Below are 21,155 nucleotides of genomic sequence, written 5' to 3' on the forward strand. Positions count from 1 at the left end.
GGGGTTGCTTTCCTGCAATTTCTTGTCTTTTACTGATCTGAGTGCATCAGACATTCACCTTGCTGGTTGGGGCAACACTGGCCCTATGTAATGGTTGCCAGTCAGAGAACAAAATTAATTACATGGGAATCATCTTAAGAGTTTTGACTGTCTTCTTAATCTAACCCAGGGCACCTGAAAGGGAGCCCCAGCTCTACTTGACATTCAGAAGTGACCTTTGGTTACTTGGTTTCTTAGCTTCTCTTTGTGTGAGAGCCATTAAAAATTGCAGTAGGCAACCTGGCTTTTTAACTTGTGTCATAATTGCTGCTAATCATTAACCCCCTGGCTTCCCTGCAGCCTGTAATACTGTATCTGGTTGTCTGGCCTACAAGGTGACTGCAATTACTGCTGCTATTCACAGGACACATTTCCTGGAAACAAATGACCATCTATTCGATTGTAAACAACTAGGCCAAAATCTCTTAATAAGGGTAAAGACCAAGGCTACTAACTTAAGAACTCCCAGCATAGACATTCTTAGGAAACATTTGTGGGTGATTAATAAAAATACCTCATTTGTTTCGCACTTTAGAATTTACAAAGCATTTTCACATATACCACCAATTATTAACATTTTGGCTGAGTGTCTCAGGCTTTTACCTGTTAAAGATACCAACTGTACTTGCTGATGTACAGTACATTTAAACTTAAGCTGTTGTAACTCATATTTTAACAAAATCTGTTGGAATTGTGGTTCTCAATTCTGGTTACATACTAGAGGTGCAACTGAGTAGAACCCTATGGGACCTTCCTGGGAGAGACCACCCCATGTCCTCTGCCTGCCTCTTGCTTACAGAAAACTTTAGCCTCTTAGGCCTTCCCCAGATTCCAAAGAGCAAATTTAATCAAAAGTGAGAAAACGCAGAAACAAAGGAAAACTGTCAAGCAAGACAAAATAATAGCTTAGCCATTAAAGTCAAGGACCTTTAGCTCCTCCTGAGCCATACCCTTGAGCTCTTTGGCAGGTACTGAAACGCCCACCAGGTGGAAGAAGTTAAACTGCATGCTGACCACAAGCACGTAGATCCCCAAACTGGTTGGAACTAGAAGGTTGATGTTGACTCCGGATTACCTCACCACCAACTAACTAGAATTACGTCCATGAGCTGATCAAGCACTCAGCAACCTTCTCCCTCACCCTGTCTTTAAAAAGCTTTCCCTGAAATCCACTGGGGAGTTCAGGTCTTTCAAGCATTAGCCTCTAATACTCCTTGCTTGGCCTTGCAATCAAACCCTGCACTTTCCTTCAGCACAACCCGGTATCAGTAGACTGGATTTACTGCACGCAGGTGAGTGGACCCAAGTTTGGTTCGGTAACAGAAGTACCTGGGGGTATTAAAAATACCAGGGGCTGGGTCTCCACCTCAGTCCAACTGAATCAAAATGATGTTTTGTTTTACTCTGTCAGGGGGTTCAAATGTGCAACCAGCACTGCTGTTATACCAGAAAGACCACAGAGTGGCAGAAAATTGGGTTCTAGGCCCATTGGTACAAAGAGCTGTGTACCATGGATACATATAAAAAGGGAATTCTGGGTCCCAAACTATTAATTCAGAAGCAGTTCCTCTGACTGTTCTTTTAGATACAGCTATAGTAAGAAAAAAAAGTGCTGAAGCCAGGAATTACATAGGTACATACTTTCCACCTTCTGGCCTGCTGTCGTCCACATCCCCATCTCTCCTAGTTACTAAAGAACTAGGATCCAGGCTCCTCTGTGGGAAATAATACAATCTTAGGAGGCAGGCTGACTGAGTTAGGGTGAGGCTGGATTTTATTTTATCTGTTGCAGTATCAGTTGAAGGAGACAGGTGCTCGTAAGAAGAAACCCACATTGGCTGGTTGAAGAAGTTCCTTGCGAAAGGCTGCGGTTGCTATAGTCGGGGGCAGGTCTTCTGTAGTTAGCTTGTGCACAAGTGATCAAACTCGGACGATTATCTTGCCTTCTCCCAAACGTATGCGAGACTGGCTTCTAATTCACAGTGGGCCGGGTATGCTGCTGGCTGCATTCTGGGGGCAGATGGTCAAGGCTTCCTGATACCCAGGAGACCTATTAACAATCAGGAACTTGTTTGAGAAGGCTTTGTCCCAGAATCCTCGAATTTTGTACAGTCATGGCCAAGACAAGAACAACCGTGTCTGATCTGCATAACGATCACATTATAGAACCAATTGACCAGGCTCACATCATATTTCTCATGTCACAGAGGCAAGCTTCTCCTCAGGACATTCCAGCAATTCCATGGCTGGAAGAGATTATGTTTGCTGTTAGTTAGAAGTGTCAGTAGGTGAAAATGAGCTAGGTCATAAATGCCAAACGTCACGTTTCCCTTAACAGGTTTTAAAAATTCACAAAAGTATTTAAAAAGTATTCACATGTATTTGATGTGACAGAGATGGCCCTTATATTGCCTACTTTCTTTTCGGTTCCTAAAATGCAAAGTAAATATCACTGACAATTGTTGATCAACCATATAATGTGCTTATACTCGCTCTCTGGGTTTCCTTCTGACCATCTGAGTAACCATTTTCAGGCAGAAATTTCAATTCATATGTTGCTACTGACCTGCCACAGCTGGCAAAATGTCACTGAAGAGTGTCACATGTAAAAGAATGAAAACATCTAAATGTCTCTAGGTTAGAGTCTGTGACGATTCATGAATTTTTCACAGATAGTGATTCTGTGAAAAGTAGCAGAAAGTTAATGCTGTGGAAGGGAATAGTTCTAATCTGGGCTAAGGTTTGGATTTTTGTTGGATTTGGATTATTTCCTGAGGGTGCACTAGAACAAATTGGGGTTTTATGGCTAGTTGTTGTAATAACAATCATTTCTATTTCCACGATCTTAATGTTACTAGAACCCAGATGCTGTGCTTCATGGTTAATACTGTTAGGGCCTTGTTAGGGTTAAATGAGCTCCTATGTGTAAAGCACAATGCCTGGCCCTATTTGTATAGCAAAGATTACATCAACACCAACAGTTGTCACTGCCGTCATGATTATTATTATAATTGTTATTACTAGTCCAGTCCATTTTTCATTTGCAAAATGAAGGACTGTTTCCACTGAAATTCTATGATTTGAATCAATGAAATGAAGCCAAGTTTCCCTAATGATATTACCCAGTTCATAAATTCGTGGTTCTATCATTGGGACAAAACCCTAAGGAGAATGTCTCAAATAATACTGAGATAGCTTTCAATATACGTATCACAAGGTCACTCAGGCAAACAATGATGGCGGGACCATATTGAGCCTATCAGATGATATCTGCAGTGAGATTTTACCCAAAGGTTTTATAGGGTGGGGAGAATGGAGGAGTGAGGGCTGTAATGCAGAATGTAATGCCGGTGTGAGGCCCTGAAGAGGGGGGAAATGCTGAGCCAAAGCAAGGACCAGCTGCACAGTAAAGGAAGGCTCTAGATTCCCAGCTAAGAGCGTTGGTGAAGACTAAGAAAAGGATCAGCTGAAAGAGAACCAGTTTGTGTGCTGGTTCAGCCCATCAGCTATCCTGGAGGAGCAGCTGGGAACATTTCCTAGGGGAAACTGTGCAGAGAGAGGCTGTTGTCTGTGGGGTGCTGGAGGCTAAACCATGGGCCAGGAGAGAGGGGCTAAGGATTCCAGAACGGATGGAAGTGTTCATCAAACATGGGAGCAGGAGAGGGCAAGAGGAGGATGAACACCTTCTGTCCTGCTGAGCCAGGTGGCTACGGTGGCAGGATGAGGGAAGGCCTGGCAGTGGAGGCTCACAAGTCTCCCCTCGGCTAAGTGGCTTAGAGCACGTGGCCAGCTTTACCTTGGGCAGCACCAGGTATGAAGGAAACAGGCTCCAAGGTGCAGCATCTTCAGATGCTCTTGAGTTACCTCACCTTATATGATTGCACTACCAAGTAGATCACACATAGGAATCCACAGCAACCCACTGCATTGAACACGTCCCATCTATTCAAGTCTACAAACACCTCTTCCAGAAAGAGAATTCAATTGTAATGAATTTTGAGGGCAATATTGGATGATATGAAGAAAAGTCTTAGAGTAAGACTGACTGGATCTTAAATCCTGGATCCACCCACACCCCAGTTTTGCTACTTTAACTAGTTTATTTTAACCTCTCTGAAAATCAGTTTTCTCTTCTGTAAAATAAGAATAAGGCTACCTATAAGGCTGCTGTTAGAATGAGAGAGATGCACGGAGAGTGACCAGCACAGTCTTTGGGACATGGGCTTCCCCCCACCTTTTCTTAAAATGTATTAATTGTCATTCTTATACTTAGTAATAAATAATAGAACAATTGTCTTCATATGCATATCAGCTTTATAATTTAACTTTCTACCTTCATTTCGTATTGATTATACTCTTAAAACAACTGTGATTTAGGGCAGGTCATGAACATCACCTGGAGATTACATATTCACCTGTGGATTTCCTGTTGGACAAAAACACTACATGACTGATTTCCTTATTTTTTATTAGACTTCTAAAATTTCATCTCTTTAGTGGTAGCAAAAACTTAGTTTTTAAATCTTTATCTTTTATTGATATAAAGTATACCTTATATTTTCTGTACATTTTAGAGACCATGAGAAAGCTTAAATTTGAAGTTTCCATGCATTTTTTTCTCTTTCTATCATTTGAACCCCCCTCTACAAAATGATAACATATTAATGGAGCCAAACTCCCTCAGGAACCTGAGAAACTGTCATGTTTCCACATCTTGACCCCTGCTTAACTCTTCCCTGTAATCTACTCCATCCTAAGAACAAGATATATAAATCTATAAACGGGAGTAAAATTATTTTTGTACATAGGATCCCAAACTCTCCTTTCCTGAGGCTCACCAGAATGGCTTTGTCTGCACCCAATTTTCCCCTCTCCTTCAACCTCAAAGGAGGATCCTGCCCTTGCCAAACTCATTTTTTAGGATTTTGTGATGCAGAATTATGAGAGAAGTTGGTGGAAGAAAGGAATGAAATGTTCTCATGGTAGGGCTGGCAGTGAAGGAACAGGGCCGTGGAGATCATTGAAGACTGAGCAGCAGGGTGTACATGGAGGAACAGATGGGAGAGGAAGGTGGTGTTGTGAAGAAACCCGTAAATGTCTTGCAAGTTGTGTTCTTTCCAGAAATGAAAGACGTGCTGTTATTTTGAAATTAATTTTTGATGGCTGGACTGTATTCATGACTATGTCATTATTCTGAGACTGAACCATGTGGGTCATAATTTTTCTAATTAGTCTTAATAAGGTTAAATTCATGTGAGAGTAAGCCACAATGATAAGAGCCACTTGGAGCGATGCTTAGATGTTAACATTGCCTACGAAGAGACACGGATAAGAAAAACAGCGTAGGTCCGTGGTTCGCAGATCTTAGGATACATAAGACTCACCTGAGGAGCATTTTACAATGCAGCCTCTTGGACCCCATCCCAAGTAGTTTTGATGCTATTGTTGGGGTCAGAGTCTAGGAATCTGCATATTTCATCGTCCCCACATGATTCTGACACGGTGTTTATGCACCCCATTCTGGCTCAAGGCCAGTAAGTGTCAGACTTCTCCAGAGTTCTGTGTGCCATGGGGGCTCCTGTAGCTCAACCACAGGAATATAATCTTAGCAGTGTTCCTTTGGATCGGCCCAAAGAAAAGTCTCTAGACATTTTCTATTGCATGCTTCCTAGTCATTTTTGCAGAGACATCTTGCCTTCTCTGTGGCTCTTTATCTCCCCTCCCCCTTCTTTGTAATCTATAGATCAACTGAAGACAAGAATTGCTTTTTTCTGTTTTACAGAACAAGCATTTATCTAAAACCCTCTCCAACACGAACACAAGCTATTAAATTACATTCACCGGGGTTGTCTCACCAATGCAAATTTCTACAAAATCTTAATAGGACGATAATTGGAAAAAAGAGTAGTTGGCTGCAGATTGTAAGGATTAATTTGCCTGACTACATAACAGAACGCTGCAATGAAAACAGGAAATGTTTTGCTTGCAGGAGCCTTTGAAAGAGGCTGCATTTGTCTAAGTAGAAATGTTTCCTCACCCATAATCAACTTTGGCTGTAGATTAGCCAGGTTGCCCATTTGTAAACCACACAATGAAAATATTTATGCTTGTCTCCTGGTAGGGTTTGCCTAGAGCTTTCAGAGCCTGGATTGGAAGGTGTTAGGACCACCCACCCGTTGTGCCTCATCATAAAATACCAAAAGTTCTAAAGGCAACATTGCTCAATCTAGCCTGTTGCCATTCATCATGCAGGTGACACAGAAAATTGTGATCCCTGAAGCGGGACTCAAAGTGAAATGAATCATCATGAAATATATGATTTTGTGGAAACGCTGGAATATCAACTTGCCAGCTCAGTCTTCACAGGGAAGATGCTTCTGTGACCTTTTGGTAAACATGCACAATAACTACCCAGGAAATGGCTGTATTGATTGGTCAGCCCTGGAGACGCAGGAGTAAGAAGACCTAGGAGCAGATGTACCCATGGTTAGATACTGTTCCACCTAGCTTATATCCTCCACACCTGTCCGTCCTGTAATCATCATGTCCCACCAAATCTGGAGATGATATCTTGATGTCATCTTAAATAAATTTCAACTCTATAATAATGTATTTCCCTTGTCTCAGCCATAGCTCTGCAAGGGATTAGTAAGTGAAGCGGTAGTGAGCAATAAGAAAGGCAGATGGAGAAAAGGTAAAACCACTTAACGTTTTGGATACTTGAACCAACTTCCTTTAGGAAACCATTCTACCAGATTCCTATCTGTTAGCAGAAGTCTTATCTCTTAAAAGACATATTAATTATTGATGGGTTAAAGATGCCTGTTGTAAAAATCTAATACCCAAAGGTAGTGAAATGATTTTTAAATATTTTCTTTTTTTTCTTTCTTTCCACAGTGTAGAAAATTTTAAAGTGTAACACATTTTGAAGACAATGCTATAGTGATTAACACACTGGCTTCCGATATCTGAGATGTTGTTGTTGTCTTAAAAAAAAAAAAGCAACTTAAAAAAAGCCATTAACGAGCCAGACAGGCTTTGCTTCACATCCAGAACTGCTGGTGGTTTCTCAGTTACTTTTCTTAGAGACTTGGCGGAACTAGACTTAAAAGCTTAAGACTCAAATCAAACACACATCACTTTACAGACCAATAAGCCTATAAAGCCCTTTATTTCCAAGGGAAAGGGGTACTTTATATCACATCCTGTTTTGTAAATAGGACGTGACATCCCAAATATTCCAAAGAGAATGCAGCAGATAGCATGTTTTCCTGGGCCGAAGATGCTGCCATCAGCAGCTGAAAGCACATGGAGAAACAGCGGAGAGTGAGTCAGACCCTTCCCTAGAGCTGGCCACCTTTCTCAAAACAGCTGAGCATTTGGCTGAGCAAGGTGTGAAGTATATGATTCTTAAGAATGGCACAGGCTGTTTCTGTTTTCAACTGAGAATGTTTTACAGATTTAAAACAGAATGAGGGGAACTACCTAAGCTTGCACCCCTTAAACAATCTTTTCTAAGATTGAATACAACAAAAATCATTATTAAAAAAGAGACTAATAAGGGGACTTCCCCGGGGGTCCAGTGGTGAAGACTCCGCCTTCCAAAGCAGGAGGCACAGGTTCCATCTCCCCTGTGAGGCCAAAAATTAAAAAAAAAAAGAGGCTAAGAAATTTTGATTCATACTGAAAATGATGAAATTAAAAGGAATCCTGGAGATTAGCAGTCCAAAAACTTCCACCAGTTTCTCTAAAACAGTACAGAATTTAGCTACTTGGTATGTTTCCCTTCAATTAAAAATTCGTTCCTGGTCTTCTCGCTGAGTGGAGGACAAAACCTGAAGATATTCAGAAGAAGACGACCGCTGTAGAGTGTTCAGTGGTGAGGGCTCAGCCTTCCATCATGGCATTTCAGAACTTTTTTTTTTTTTTTTTGTCATAAGAAGTAGACATTTTCTCTAAAAATGTACTCACATATTTAAAGTTACTTGTTTCTATACACTTTCTACCCATTTAAAAGAACTAAGTGCCAGGGAAAAGTTTTATGCCAAAATCTTGTGGGTTTTATTAAATTGTACTGACGGTCCTGCTCATGAATGATGACTTTGCAAATAAAAACTAATTGGTCTTAAATATTTATTTCCCTTTCCACCTTGCTTTCCATAGGATGGATTTATTGCTGCTGTAAATCTAGTAGTACAAGGAAAAATGAAGCAAAAATTAAAATGGTATTTTAAGCTGTATGATGCAGATGGAAATGGTTCTATTGACAAAAGGGAACTACTGAACATCTTCGTGGTAAGTGAAGTAGTAAAGTATCCTTTGCAGGACGTTATATAGTTAATTCAATTTTCTTCCCTGTGGAGTCAGTGACAGTTCCCCATGTGGTCCGCTATTCTTGGGGTATACATTTGGAATGGCTGAAGCAATGTCAGTTTCACCATCCTGTTGGTTACTGAATGTGCAATTGTGTATCAGCATTTTCTTCTAGGTGCAATCTACTCTGAAGTTTACAAGTTTAGCAGGGTATTGAGATGAAAAATAAACATGATGTCCTAAAACAACTTATCTTTTTTTCTCTGCCTGGGTGCAGAAAGTCTTGTGGGAGCAGCTAAAATACAAGATGGTTTATATAGCAAAAAGACATGGACAAAGAATAAAGGTACCTGAGGAACTAATCGTTCTGGGAGCTTGACTAAAGTATTTTCTAATAGATAGCTCAGGGATCTCAGATCCTTTCCATCTCTAAAGTCCAAGGAGTCCCTTTATAAATCTTACCCCCCCACCCTCTGCCAGTGGAATGAGGATAGTGATTACCATGGTATGAGAAAATGGATCCCAGAGTAAAAGAGTATTAAGTGGGACACTGTGCCTGAATAAAGATATGAAGTAAAATAAACATTATGAATGTAATACACTGAATTTGTAACACAGAATCAGAACTAGAATCAGATATCTTAGAAATGATCTGGTCCAAATGCTCTCATTTATAGATGGAGCTGAGTCCCAAACATAATACATAGTATAAATCTTAGCAAAAATGCGAGGAAAAATCAATGGGTAGAGCTACAATTATGACTGAATATTTTAACAAATGGACAAAGCTGTTAAAAATTTAAAACTATTTTAGCAAATGTATAGTTAACCAATATATGAAAAGAATTCAAGAGTATGATAATACTAATATTGCTTCCACTTTGATCTCATCAGAAAGAGTACTAAGATATATTTTGTAGTTGAACTTTGTAAGCATTAAAATTCAGAAATTCTGCATACATACTACATGTTGCAACACAAAATTGGGAATCTAAAATATTCTATAGAGAATTCCCAACCCCATGTACATTTTCAAATATCCTCTTAAATATACTTATTTTAAAAACATTAAATAAGTAATACAGCATACAAGTATTAGGGGGTGCCTCCAAAGCAGTACTCAGATCAGGGGTTCATATTCTGGGATCTATGGATCTATGGCCTTTAGGAATCCTTGGCCACCCCCTTGGAATCGAGGACAAAATTTTGCCTGCACATGATCCATTTTCTTCAGGGGAGGGAGAGGGTCATCAGATTCTCAAAAGAATTAGGAAGAACAAAAGGATAAAAGTGATTATTTTCTAAATCTTATAGGAAAATTTACATAGGTTTTCATTAGTTAAAATGTGTAACTTAGTGAGTCAAGGAAAGAGAAATATTAAGTAGCTGGTTGAGTTTTTCCTTAAAATGTTTAGAAAGAGAACAAAATAAAAGTAGGGAAACAAATAATAAAAGCACAGAGCAGAAATTAATTTAATAATTGGATACTGTTTGTCTTTGATTAAATCAATAAAGATTAAAAGCAATAAGATGTAATTCTGTCAAGGGCAGTATGAGAAGAGCACCCTTACACACTGTGGAGGGAGCATAAATGGATATAACATTCCTGGAAATTGGGTGGTCTGCATTAACAGGCTAAAATTTATCATCATTTTTAGAGTCAACGTTACTTACTTTTGGTCAGGAAAAACAATAATTAATGTTGCCAAAGATAAACGTTCTATGATTTTACATCACAAAATCATTTAAGATAGTAAAAATAAAAAACAACCTAAAGGAGGGTAATTTTAAAATTAATGCAATGGATTATGTACTTATAAAAAAAAGTCAGTGGTGTACAAACATACTCTCTATATAATGGCAAATGAAAGAAAAACAGGGTAAAGAATAATACATACTGTATAACATAAGTTCTCTCAACATATGATAACAGGATGTTAAAATGGAATTCAGCCCATGTATCAAGAGATTCGAAGGAAGTACTAGGTTATAGGCAGAATTTACAATGGAAGTAGTTACATCTTAATCTCACATTAAGGGTATGAAATGGTCAAGATGAGGGTTTTGGAGAAGGACTACTGGAGAGGATTTCTTGTGTAAAAGCCCTCACGTCAGTAGCATGAGGATTTAAGGAGACCAGCGAGGTGTGGCGTGCTCTGCAGTTTGGGGACCGTGATGTTCCAGTGTTTGAGTCACACGTGAGAAATCTAAAGAGCAGACCGTGGCAGCGGAGTAGCAGGATGCATTCCTGGAATCTGCTGGGACAAAGGATGCTTGGGTTTCTCCATGGATCAGATATATGGGCCACTGAGAGCAGAAGCTGGCAGAGAGCTGTCTTGGATCTTGTCCAGCTGAGCCACTTGGAGAAGTGAGGAATCCTCAGAAGAAGAAAGCTGGAGGTAGATCTGGAGAGTGGTTCTCAACCAGGAGCGATTTTGCACTCCTATTCCCCCAGGGGACACTTGGCAAAGTCTGGAGACATTTTGGTTGTCACCTGGAGAGACGGGGAGGGTGTGGTGCTACTACTATCTGTTGTTTAGGGACCAGGGATGCTGTTGAACATTCTACCATGCACAGGACAGCGCAGAGCAAGAAAGAATTGTCGAGTCCAAAATGTCAGTGGTGCAGGTGTTTAGAAACCCAGACTTGGAGCCTGTAGAGGGGGCCTCAAGGGATCAGCTGGAATAGGTAGAAATAGAAATACCATTCTTGCATATATGCGCAACAAAAATTTGTGTACATGATCATCAAAAGACCTGACCAGGAGTGTTCATAACAATTTTTGTAATAACAAAAAAGTGGAAATAACTCATGTACATCAACAGTAGAATGACATTAAATTGTGGTATATTTTCCCAATGATATACTATAAAACAATGAGGATAAACAAACTATTGCTATGTACAACAACATGCATGAATTTCACATACTTAAAAAAAAGTGTGTGATTCATGTCTAGGGAGTTGCAGGAGAGTCTCAGTAGTGAAAAGGGGGTGGGAGGCCTCAGAGAAATAGTGGTCTTTAAACATCTGCTATCCGGAGAGCTCTGAAACTATATGATCATGACAGTACCTGCCAAGTCAGGGCTCCCCTGCTCCCCTTTTCTCTCCTCCCTCCCCCTGCCCACATTCAGAGGGGTCAGAGAAGGGCTTAGTAAGATGGAGGAGAAAGAATAGATGTACTAAATGAGGAAGGAAAGAAGGACACAAACCATGCCTCCTTGCCCATTTCCCCCACCCCCATGCTTCTCCTAGAAGAAGAGGGAAAATATGAGGCACCCTGACAACTCCCTTCCAATTATTATCTTCTTAGGCCTCATCAATCTTCCAGTCAATCCTTCACTCTCACTTATATTGCCTGGAGTTGGGTGATGGACAAATTCTAGAAATTTCGTAATCTTTTATTATGACTTATGCATGCAGTCTAGTATCACTTCAGGATGTGGGAATACTGCCTAGCCAGTATTTGGCTAGATGCCTAGCCAAATTTTCGAGGCTTTCGGAGCCTCTGCAAAGACACTGAGAAACCTTAAAAACTTTCATCTAATAGGCTACCTGTATCTAACCGTTACTCTAAGTATTATTTAACTGTGAGATCTTAGCTTGCTAAGGCCAAGAGTGGTGCTTTGCCACTGTTAATTATGATTGATCTTTGGATTCAGGATTAGTAATGCTTGGGAAGCAGCAAGAGGTAGTTCTATTTAAGACCATGCCTCTAATTGAAATATGTTGCCAGCAGTTTTTCTAAAGATTCCTTCATGTTCAATCAAGATAGTTATGTTCAAATTCCCAGATGACTAATCCATTCTCTCTCTGTCTCTCTTTCATTTTATTAGGAATTTCTACATCATATATGGGTCATTTAATTTAATCACCTGGGGCAAGTGTAGGGGGGAGGAAGGGTGGTTAAATCGTCTCTCTAGGAAAGCTGGAAATGTCATTTTCCCTGCGTCCCCTGATAGCTTTTATGATGAAAAGATGCTGGCAGAGTGTGAGAAATTCAGTGTCCTTCTAAGGCATGCATATCTGTCTTCCCAGTTGATCACTCTGCGAAAGGGCACAAAAAAAACCCAGAGGTGCCAGTGGCAGAAGCCAGAGAGGAAGCATTAGATGCTTACAGAACATCCTTTCATATTCATCTTAAGATCAAAGATAATTAGTCTAAAATGAGAACACTTTTCTGGGTCCAGAATTCTTATGACAGTTACCACTTCGATGTTTTCTCCAATGGGCTCTTAGAATCTTTTGTTACTTAGTATGTTGAATGGATCCCTTTGTTCTGTAGAAAAAACCTAGATTATACTCAGTTAATTTAATTTCCAAGCCTCATTACCCAGAACTGATATACAATCTTTTTATTTGTTTTTAACAACTGAAACAGGTTGGATAGAAAAACTAACATAAACAATTCCCCCAATTCTGTCACATTGGGGTAAGAAATGTCACAAAATGAGTTTGCTTCCAGAAGAGTTGAACTCTCTGATTTAGTTTCTTTGCAGGCACTACAAGCCCTCAATGGCCAGCAAACTCTGAATCCTGGAGAATTTACCAACTTTGGTGTTCCATAAGATCGATACAAATGATGACAGTAAAGTAGCTACTCACCTTGGGCTCACTTTTCTTACCGAGCATTAGTTAGTGGTGGTGTGCGAGATGCCCCATTTAGACAAAAGCATGAACGTTTCAAGCAAACCCCACTTGTAATATCACTGGGGCTTCATAATTTGACCGGTGCAATGTTCTCCAGCTGATATAATTGAATTAAATAAATATTTATTGACCATATTTACACTTAATGCACAGGGATTGACACTTTGATATATATAAAGAAGAGTAAAGGGAGATAAAAGGAAAAAAAGTTGGAAAATAGGAGATGAAGGGCCCTCTGCTGTTTGCTCTGGGAATTTCTTTCTACTGGAGGCTTCTCATCAACTTACGAATAAACTTGTTTTCCCTCCAAACTTCAATTATGCCATCTTCTATCAGATCTTTCCTTCCCTTTGACAGTACATTTCTGGGAAGAGTTGTCCACACTTGCCTCCATTTCTGCTCTATCTTCTCTACATTTCTACTCTTTCTGATCATTTCTTCAGCTACTTTTTTTACCTGAAGGTCTGGTCTCCTCTTTATCTCAGAGAAGGTGCGCTTCTTCAGAGGTAGGGGTGAGAAGGGAGGGTGCTTACACCAAATGGCTTTAATCTGTTAACTGGTAGATGAGCATATTGATTTGAGATGGAGGCATCATATCTAGGGATGATCCTTGAAAAACAGAAAGCTTGGAATTGTGGAAAATATGTTAGTAAGATTAAAAAGGGGTGGAGGCAGGGGATAGATTTGAGGGATTGGGAGTCATGGGTGTCATCAATCCACAGACTCAACCTGCTGGCCATGCATCGCTTCTTGTAGTGGACACTGGAGAGAAGTAGAGACTCATGTGGTAGTTTGTATTAGTCAGACGTGGCTGCTCAGTCTGGTAGGATGTGAGGAGGAGGAGGAGGAGGCTGGGAGGGAGTTCAAATAAAATCACCACTATGAGCGAACCAAACATTTGGACAAGAGTATAATTCTCAGAAGAACAGTTTGGAAATGTACCAAGAGCATCGATCTTCCTCTTAAGGACCTAGTCCTCATCTCAGTCTCGAGTCGGTATGCTCACTTAACTGGCTTACCAAGATCAAAGCCATTTGGTGTCCTCACTCCTATATGGGTCTATATGGATGGAGAATAAAACAAGTCAGTTCATGTGAAAGCTTGCAAGGAACAGATTCAGACCACCCAGAGTTGATAAGGAGGCCAAGTAAAGCTAGAAAAGAACCAGAAAAATGGAGAGAGGAGGACCTGGTGAGGCCAGTGAAAACTTTATTTGGAATATGCATCCGAAAATGGTAATCATCAAACAGGAGAAATGCTGGAGATCTTGTTGTGTTTTGTTTTCATTTTTAATCCCAGAGGTGCTGCAGGATGGCAGGGATTGGAGTAGAGAGGATAAACCATTCAACCCAGGGTCAAAATCGTTGCTCAAAGGATGAGTATTCTAGAAGTAGACGGAACATCATGAACGTTTAAGACTTAGCATCATAAGTGAATTTCAAAAGGACAGGTCAAGAATGTTTGAAAATATCCATGGATCCGGTTTGTAGTGCTGGCGGCGGGGGGCGGGGGGAATAGGAAAAGTGACTTCCCATAGAGAAGTATGAGGGTGGCTCAGTTTGAAAAGTCGGAAAACATGTTCCAGAAAACAGAAAATTGTGCAGGACTTTTTGTTTCCTATCTATGCAGGTTCCTCAAGAACAAAGTATAAGGAACCAATAAAATGGGGAATGTAGTTGGAAGGGGCCTAGAAATAGAAAGAGCTGAGTTGAAAAAGGATGCGAATCTGAAAGAGAGAAGGTGTCGGGCTCAGGCAACTGAGGTTACCTGCAATTAGGGAACTAGGATCTTTGGCCTGTAAGAGTATCTCAGAAGGAAGAGGATACATCATTATGATTTCTGGACAGTTTACAGATCTAATCGCACAAATCATTTCCTCTGATATAAAAACTTATATTTTAAGAAAAAATATCATTGGCTTTTATAAAATGAAGATATCAAATAAACTAGTTGCACTCTGGAGTAACAATGAACCACTGTTTCCTGGCAAATGCATATGCGGAATTAAAACTGATAGAACTTGCTTTTACATGGAAATTATTGGAGACTGTTGTATTATCTCGTCAAGGGACAGCTGGGTCATTCCATGTATCAAGGAAAAAGACGCTCAAATTGTTCTGTTGAACACAGAGACAGCTCAGTGCACCAGAGGACAAGGAAGAGAAAGTAATGAAGACATAGAGGGCTGATATTTGCAGAAGTGTAAAAGGACTCTGCCAGTATTTGACAGAGGAGAATAAAGTGCTTCACTCACATGTAAAGGGAAAGTGAGCATCACAGGGAATACTTGCAGTCGTACAAGCCTAAGTGTATATACCTCAAATAAGATTTCTGTTGTTATCATTGTTATCGAAACATCAGTGTTGGGAGAAATGGAGATGTTTGATTAGGTGTACCGGAATAGCGTTAACTATGTGCCAACATATATCTTTTTTGATTTCTCAAAATAAAAAGCAGCAAGCACACCATTGGTATCTGGTGATCCAATGAATATTGAAACCAAAGATCCCCAGCACACCCAGATACAACCAAAACAACTTCAGGAACATATATGATAATCCCAATTTGAATGCCAATTGTTTGCAAAAGAATGACCAACATCAAATCTGTTGGAACAGAAAAATACACAATAGCTATATAGAATTCTAGACATAATCATCATGGTCATTAGCAAATCAAAGTTAGAAGATTAATCAAAAGAGCGGTATAGGGTTAATGCTAAGATAATAAAACGATGAAGAGCCATAAGCTCCATGAGGGCAAGAGCTATTCTGTTTTACGTACTTTGGTATTTCCTGTGCTCTCACACTTTCTGGCACATAATAGGTGCTCCATAAATAGTTGTAAAATGAATGAGTGTCTGATAAGATGTCATATGAAAAGCAAATGAAGAAATAAAGAAGAAACAAGAGCAATATGCAATGCTATCTGTAGGAAGAAAGGCCTCTAGGAGACAAGTTTGGAAATTAACATATATTTGAAAATGCATTGCAAATGTCAAAATATAAACACAGATCGATTAGCAGAAGTTAATTACCAGTGGGAATAGCACTGGGGGGCCAGAGAGGGGTTAAAGGGGGATTCTTTTTATTACACTTTTCTGTAGGGTTAGTTGTTTTTTGTTTTTGTTTTTGTTTTTTACCATGAGCATGTATCTTTGCTATAATTCAACAAGTTAGTTTTTATTTTTATTTTATGAACAAAAGCATCCAGGAAGGAGATCTTGAAGAGAATCACAAGGACAGAAAATTGAAGCTCAACATTCAATATTACTGAAGAATGAAAACAGAAGGGACCTCAAGACAAGTCAGGATACATGATCAGGCATGAAATTCTGCAGACTTTACTTGGAAGTATAGCAATCGGCATGCTACCATGCGCCGCTTAGGAGTCGTTCTTGACATGATTTAGGAAGATTTATAGATACTGTTCACAACCTCAAGAGCAGAAAGTGTCCAGACAACAAAACGCCAAATAGCCCAGGGACAAAGGAGACTTAAGTGGCTCGTAATAATAAACCATGAAAGAGAAAAGAGAGGAAATGAAAAGTTATTGAGCAGATATTTGGAATAAAAGAAGACAGGGACAGAACATAATGGAAGACCTTTTACTGAGCGACTAACCAGAAAGACCAGTGTTTTAGACTGGAACACCATGGAATCAAACTGGGAAACTGGGAACTACCAGGAGATAATAGGGAATCAAGTTTCCTTATAAAAGAGAAAAAACTGCAGCTTTTAACACTCTGCTATAAAATGCTGCTAAATGCCTCTAGTGCCACCTTGCTAATGAATACAGAACTTGTCATTTAAAATCCTGCATCCTGCCTTGAAAATCCGGTCATTCTCATCTCCTGAGACACTCCAGTCCCACCTTTGCTAATTTCCCAGCCCCAGCACAAATTTTCATGAAGTTCTTATTTAAAAGAATTGAAAAACAATTCCTTGACATAGGTTGGCTTCTTTTCTAACTAAGTTGACTTCTTTAGAGCAAGAAATGCTAATGTGAGCGTGTACAGTAAATTTTGACTTTTTGGAGGGAAGAGGCAATTTTTTGGTAATGTTATAAAAACATTTAAGATATTAATGGGAAGAAATACATGATCCATAAATATCAACAAAATAACCAGATTGCAAAAACAAGGCTAAAGACAATATTTGAGTAGATGTCCTATCACCAATTAAACTGCTGAACTTGGTAGTGAGTCATGGAAAAGCATCCATAACACTGAACTTCAGAGTCCCCAGGAGTAGCGGATGTGTTCACCAAGACAACAAACAGCCCTGAATAACATGGATATAAATTATGTGCATATGTATATTTCAACATATAAAAACTGTGCAATTTCTGAATTATGCCTTACAAAGATTGATATGTGTTTTTTTTTTTGTTTTTTTTTGTTTTTTTTTTTTTTAAAGGATTTTCTTATTTATTTATTTATTTATTTATTTATTTTTGGCTGTGTTGGGTCTTCGGTTCGTGCGAGGGCTTTCTCCAGTTGCGGCAAGCGGGGGCCACTCTTCATCGCGGTGCGGGGACCGCTCTTCATCGCGGTGCGCGGGCCTTTCTCTATCGCGGTGCGCGGGCCTTTCTCTATCGCGGCCCCTCCCGTCGCGGGGCACAGGCTCCAGACGCGCAGGCTCAGCAATTGTGGCTCACGGGCCCAGCTGCTCCGCGGCATGTGGGATCTTCCCAGACCAGGGCTCGAACCCGTGTCCCCTGCATTAGCAGGCAGATTCTCAACCACTGCGCCACCAGGGAAGCCCTGTTTTTAAATAGAAAAAAAAAATAATGAAAACTCAGACATCATTTTAGCTCCTTCTGAGTCCCATGATCTCCAGCTCAATCATCTCTCAGCAGCTTCAGCTCTTGGCTGGTCGATCTTTTGATGGGAAGCTTCTGGATCTGCACAGGCAATCCTTTCTAGGGAGACCCAGAAACCAACCTTCTAACTTGTCTGGGCATAAATCCACAGGCAAACTGAAAAGGATTAGGAAGCAATGTGTAAGAATATCAGAAGAAGGAAAGCAATTCGTCAGCCTAGGTTTCCTGAGCACCTTCCACATTCACAACCCTGGTTGGCTGTGCTGGTGGGGCCGTGTAGTGAAGGAAATGGCAGCTGTAGTCAGGGCTTGATAAATGTTTGGAGAATGAATGAATGAATGCTAAGACTTAGAAGGAAAAGAGCAAGGAAAACTTCAAAATAAGTATTTAGAAATAGTAAGCATCATATGTTGCTATAGGTAGAGGTTGGCTTAATTTGGAAAAGAGGAATTATTTTTTGGTAAGTGATAACGTGGAAAAAGCAAATATGAAGAGTTCATGGGTATTTCGAAAAATGTGATGAAACATCAGTGAAAAATTCCACCTTTTAAGTTGTTAAAAGAGGAAATCTTAAAAGTTGTCATCACAAGAAAAGTATTTGAAACTATGTGAGGTGATGGATATTGACTAAACTTACGGTGGTAATCATTTTACAATATATACATATCAAATTATTATGTTGCATCCCTTAAACTAATATGTTATGTCAATTATATTGCAATTAAAAAAATTCCCCAAAAAGCATTTTCTTTTTTCTCTTTTCCACATCAGTAACCTGCATTGCTTTTCAACACGGGCAACTATCTCCCAGCACCTTCCGATACAGCTTCTTTCCTTGCCAGTAGTGAGGATGGAGAGGTGTTATTATAACTAAGTGGTCAAAACAGATTTCAGCTCCCCTATCTCCACTCCCACTTCCCTGTTGGTCATGCTGAGTCCCTAGAAGTTTGAAAAAGCTTTTGGGTTGTGAACTTAGTAGTGTGCTTTCCCTTCGCAAAGGATGGTTATTCTTCTGTTAGTTAACATACCCCTGACTTTCCCTGGGATACATAGGGAATTCTAATCCTACCTGCTGTTACCGGGGTTTTGCACAGACTTCTTTGGCATAAGGAAAACATAAGGAACAAAGATTAGATTTCTCTGTAAAAAAAAAAACAAAACAAAAAACCAACATATATTAGTATTTTGCCATGGAAACCAAAAGGAAAGTATCTTATGAGAATGTGATGATTTATACTTTATATTTGAGCCACTATTGTGGCATTTAGATATTTGTCTTTATCCATTAAAAAGTACAGGGACAGTATAACAAACACTTGCTTTCACTTCCTGCTGACTTTCTGCCTCAGGGGCATGTTCCCTAGTTAGTGACTCAGCGTACTTCGCTTGTCCTTGGTTGACCTCCTACCAAGCCACAAACCCTATTAAGTACAATCTCCTTAAGATCAGAAAATTCTTCTGTACCTTTCAACTTGAATATGCCCATAATTACAATCCAAATGATTTAAATCGAGAACCCCTCATGCCCAACACTCAAATGTTGAAAAGTTGTCTTGTAGGATGAGGGTAGTGGGAAACAGGGCAGCAGGTGCCCATGGGTATAAGGCGATAGTTTTATAGCACTGGGCTGGTCAGCATAGACCTAAGGCTTAAGTCAAGGTGATACAATGAGAAATCGAAAAATCAGAAAAGGAGAGGAGAACTAGGGAATGAATAAATGTTTAACCTTCTGCACAGCTTTGGATGGTCCTTGAAATTATTTCCTCAGGGAGAAGAATATTGAAAACAGCCTTGCAAACAGTCATTTCCTTCTGATCTTAGCAGTCTGCAATTTTCTTGCTCCTATGACTTGGTCATAGCTTCAAGATTAAAGGTTAAATAATCAATATCGTGTAGAGATGTAAATGTATATGTGAACACAGGTACATTACCTGATGTTCTCAACTCAAAATGAAAAGAGATTTTATTCGTCACCTGTATTTTCACCTAACAACCGTACCATTGAATGCTTTTCTATATAAGGATATTCAAGGAATTAAGAGTCTGGTTGAGATGAAAGGATATAAAAAGAAGAATATCAATAAAAATGCCAGTGAATCTATTGCATATGCTAGTGACTGGTATTAGACAAAGGCTCTTGCTAATTGTTCTTCTACTATTTTCTGGGAGAATTGACTTTAGAAGAATTTATCAATGGCATGGAAAAAGAACAGCATCTTCTGGAGGTTGTTTCCAAGAGTTTCGACCTTTCCAATGTACTGAAAGTAATCTGTGATGGGAAGCAGCCTGACAGACACAGGAGAGAGGCTTCTTCCAAACCATCTGACAAGGCTTGTCTAGGGAAGGTGAAAATGAAGTGGCTATGGGAAAGCCTTAGCCAGCTTTCAGTGGATACAAAACTTTCAGTGGAGAAGAAATGTGATTTTCTGTACATACATGCTATTGATTTCAGGTTTTTATTATCATTGGTATCCACTTATGAATAACCCACTTAAGTCCCACAGAGACTGTCATAAAGATCCTAGACAGAAGCAATGTTGCTTCTGTTTATACATTAGTCCTCTCTCCGCAGATTAGAATGGGGTGATTAAACTGAAGGATTGCCTCCATAGCTATCAGTTCAAAATAGAGCTCGCATGTATGTTTTCTTGCCCACCTAAATTGGTCTGCATCTTGAAATAGAACTGGATTATCTGGGCAGTGCCTCCACAGTTTAGCATTCTTAGATTAAACGTGCATTTGGCACATGTGTTTACTGCCTCATGGCTCTTGTCGCATCTGTATATTATAAGTGACTGCGTTCTGGTCTGTTGAGAAACTTTTTTTTTTTCTGCCCTTTTTCTCCTCCCTAACTCTGAACGCTGTCTTGAATCAGTAGTAATGTCCTGCTCCGAAGGAAAAGTCTTAAAGTATGTAGTAAAAGGAGAAAATTTCCGACTGGGCAATGAGAATGTTTCCATCTGATTTGTTATAAATCTGGGTCCAATTGTGCATGAAAATGCGATGCATCATCTGTAATTATTATGCCAGTTGGAGGTTTGATCAGAACAGCAGACAGCCAGGCTGTGCAACAATAAGCACTTGACATTTCAAACAGTCCTGACATTATAGCTCTGACATTTCATTTTTTATATCCTTTTCCAAAAATGAAATGATGAATGGGATTTCTTGATGGGTTAGAACTTTTAAAGTTTTGGGTTCTATATCACAGGCCCATTAGTACCTCTGTCAATGCCAGGCTTCTCATGGAAGCACAGTGGAGATTGAAGAGCAGATGTAAGCTGTCTGTATGTTAAAAGTTTCCTAATTACACTTTAAAATTTGGGTTAA

At 39.7% G+C, this 21,155-nt stretch overlaps 1 protein-coding gene across 1 annotated transcript in view; it reads left to right on the forward strand.

Annotated features, from left to right (window-relative positions):
- Nucleotides 1-20,100, forward strand: part of GUCA1C (guanylate cyclase activator 1C) — a 32,724-nt gene extending 12,624 nt beyond the window's left edge. Inside the window, 4 exon segments of the mRNA XM_028167725.1 lie at nucleotides 8,203-8,334; nucleotides 12,851-12,904; nucleotides 12,906-12,985; nucleotides 19,995-20,100. Coding sequence (XP_028023526.1) covers nucleotides 8,203-8,334; nucleotides 12,851-12,904; nucleotides 12,906-12,985; nucleotides 19,995-20,100 — 372 coding nt within the window.
- Nucleotides 20,101-21,155: the final 1,055 nt, after the last annotated feature.

Source organism: Balaenoptera acutorostrata, chromosome 4 (assembly GCF_949987535.1).
Source record: "Balaenoptera acutorostrata chromosome 4, mBalAcu1.1, whole genome shotgun sequence".
Taxonomy (NCBI): domain Eukaryota; kingdom Metazoa; phylum Chordata; class Mammalia; order Artiodactyla; family Balaenopteridae; genus Balaenoptera; species Balaenoptera acutorostrata.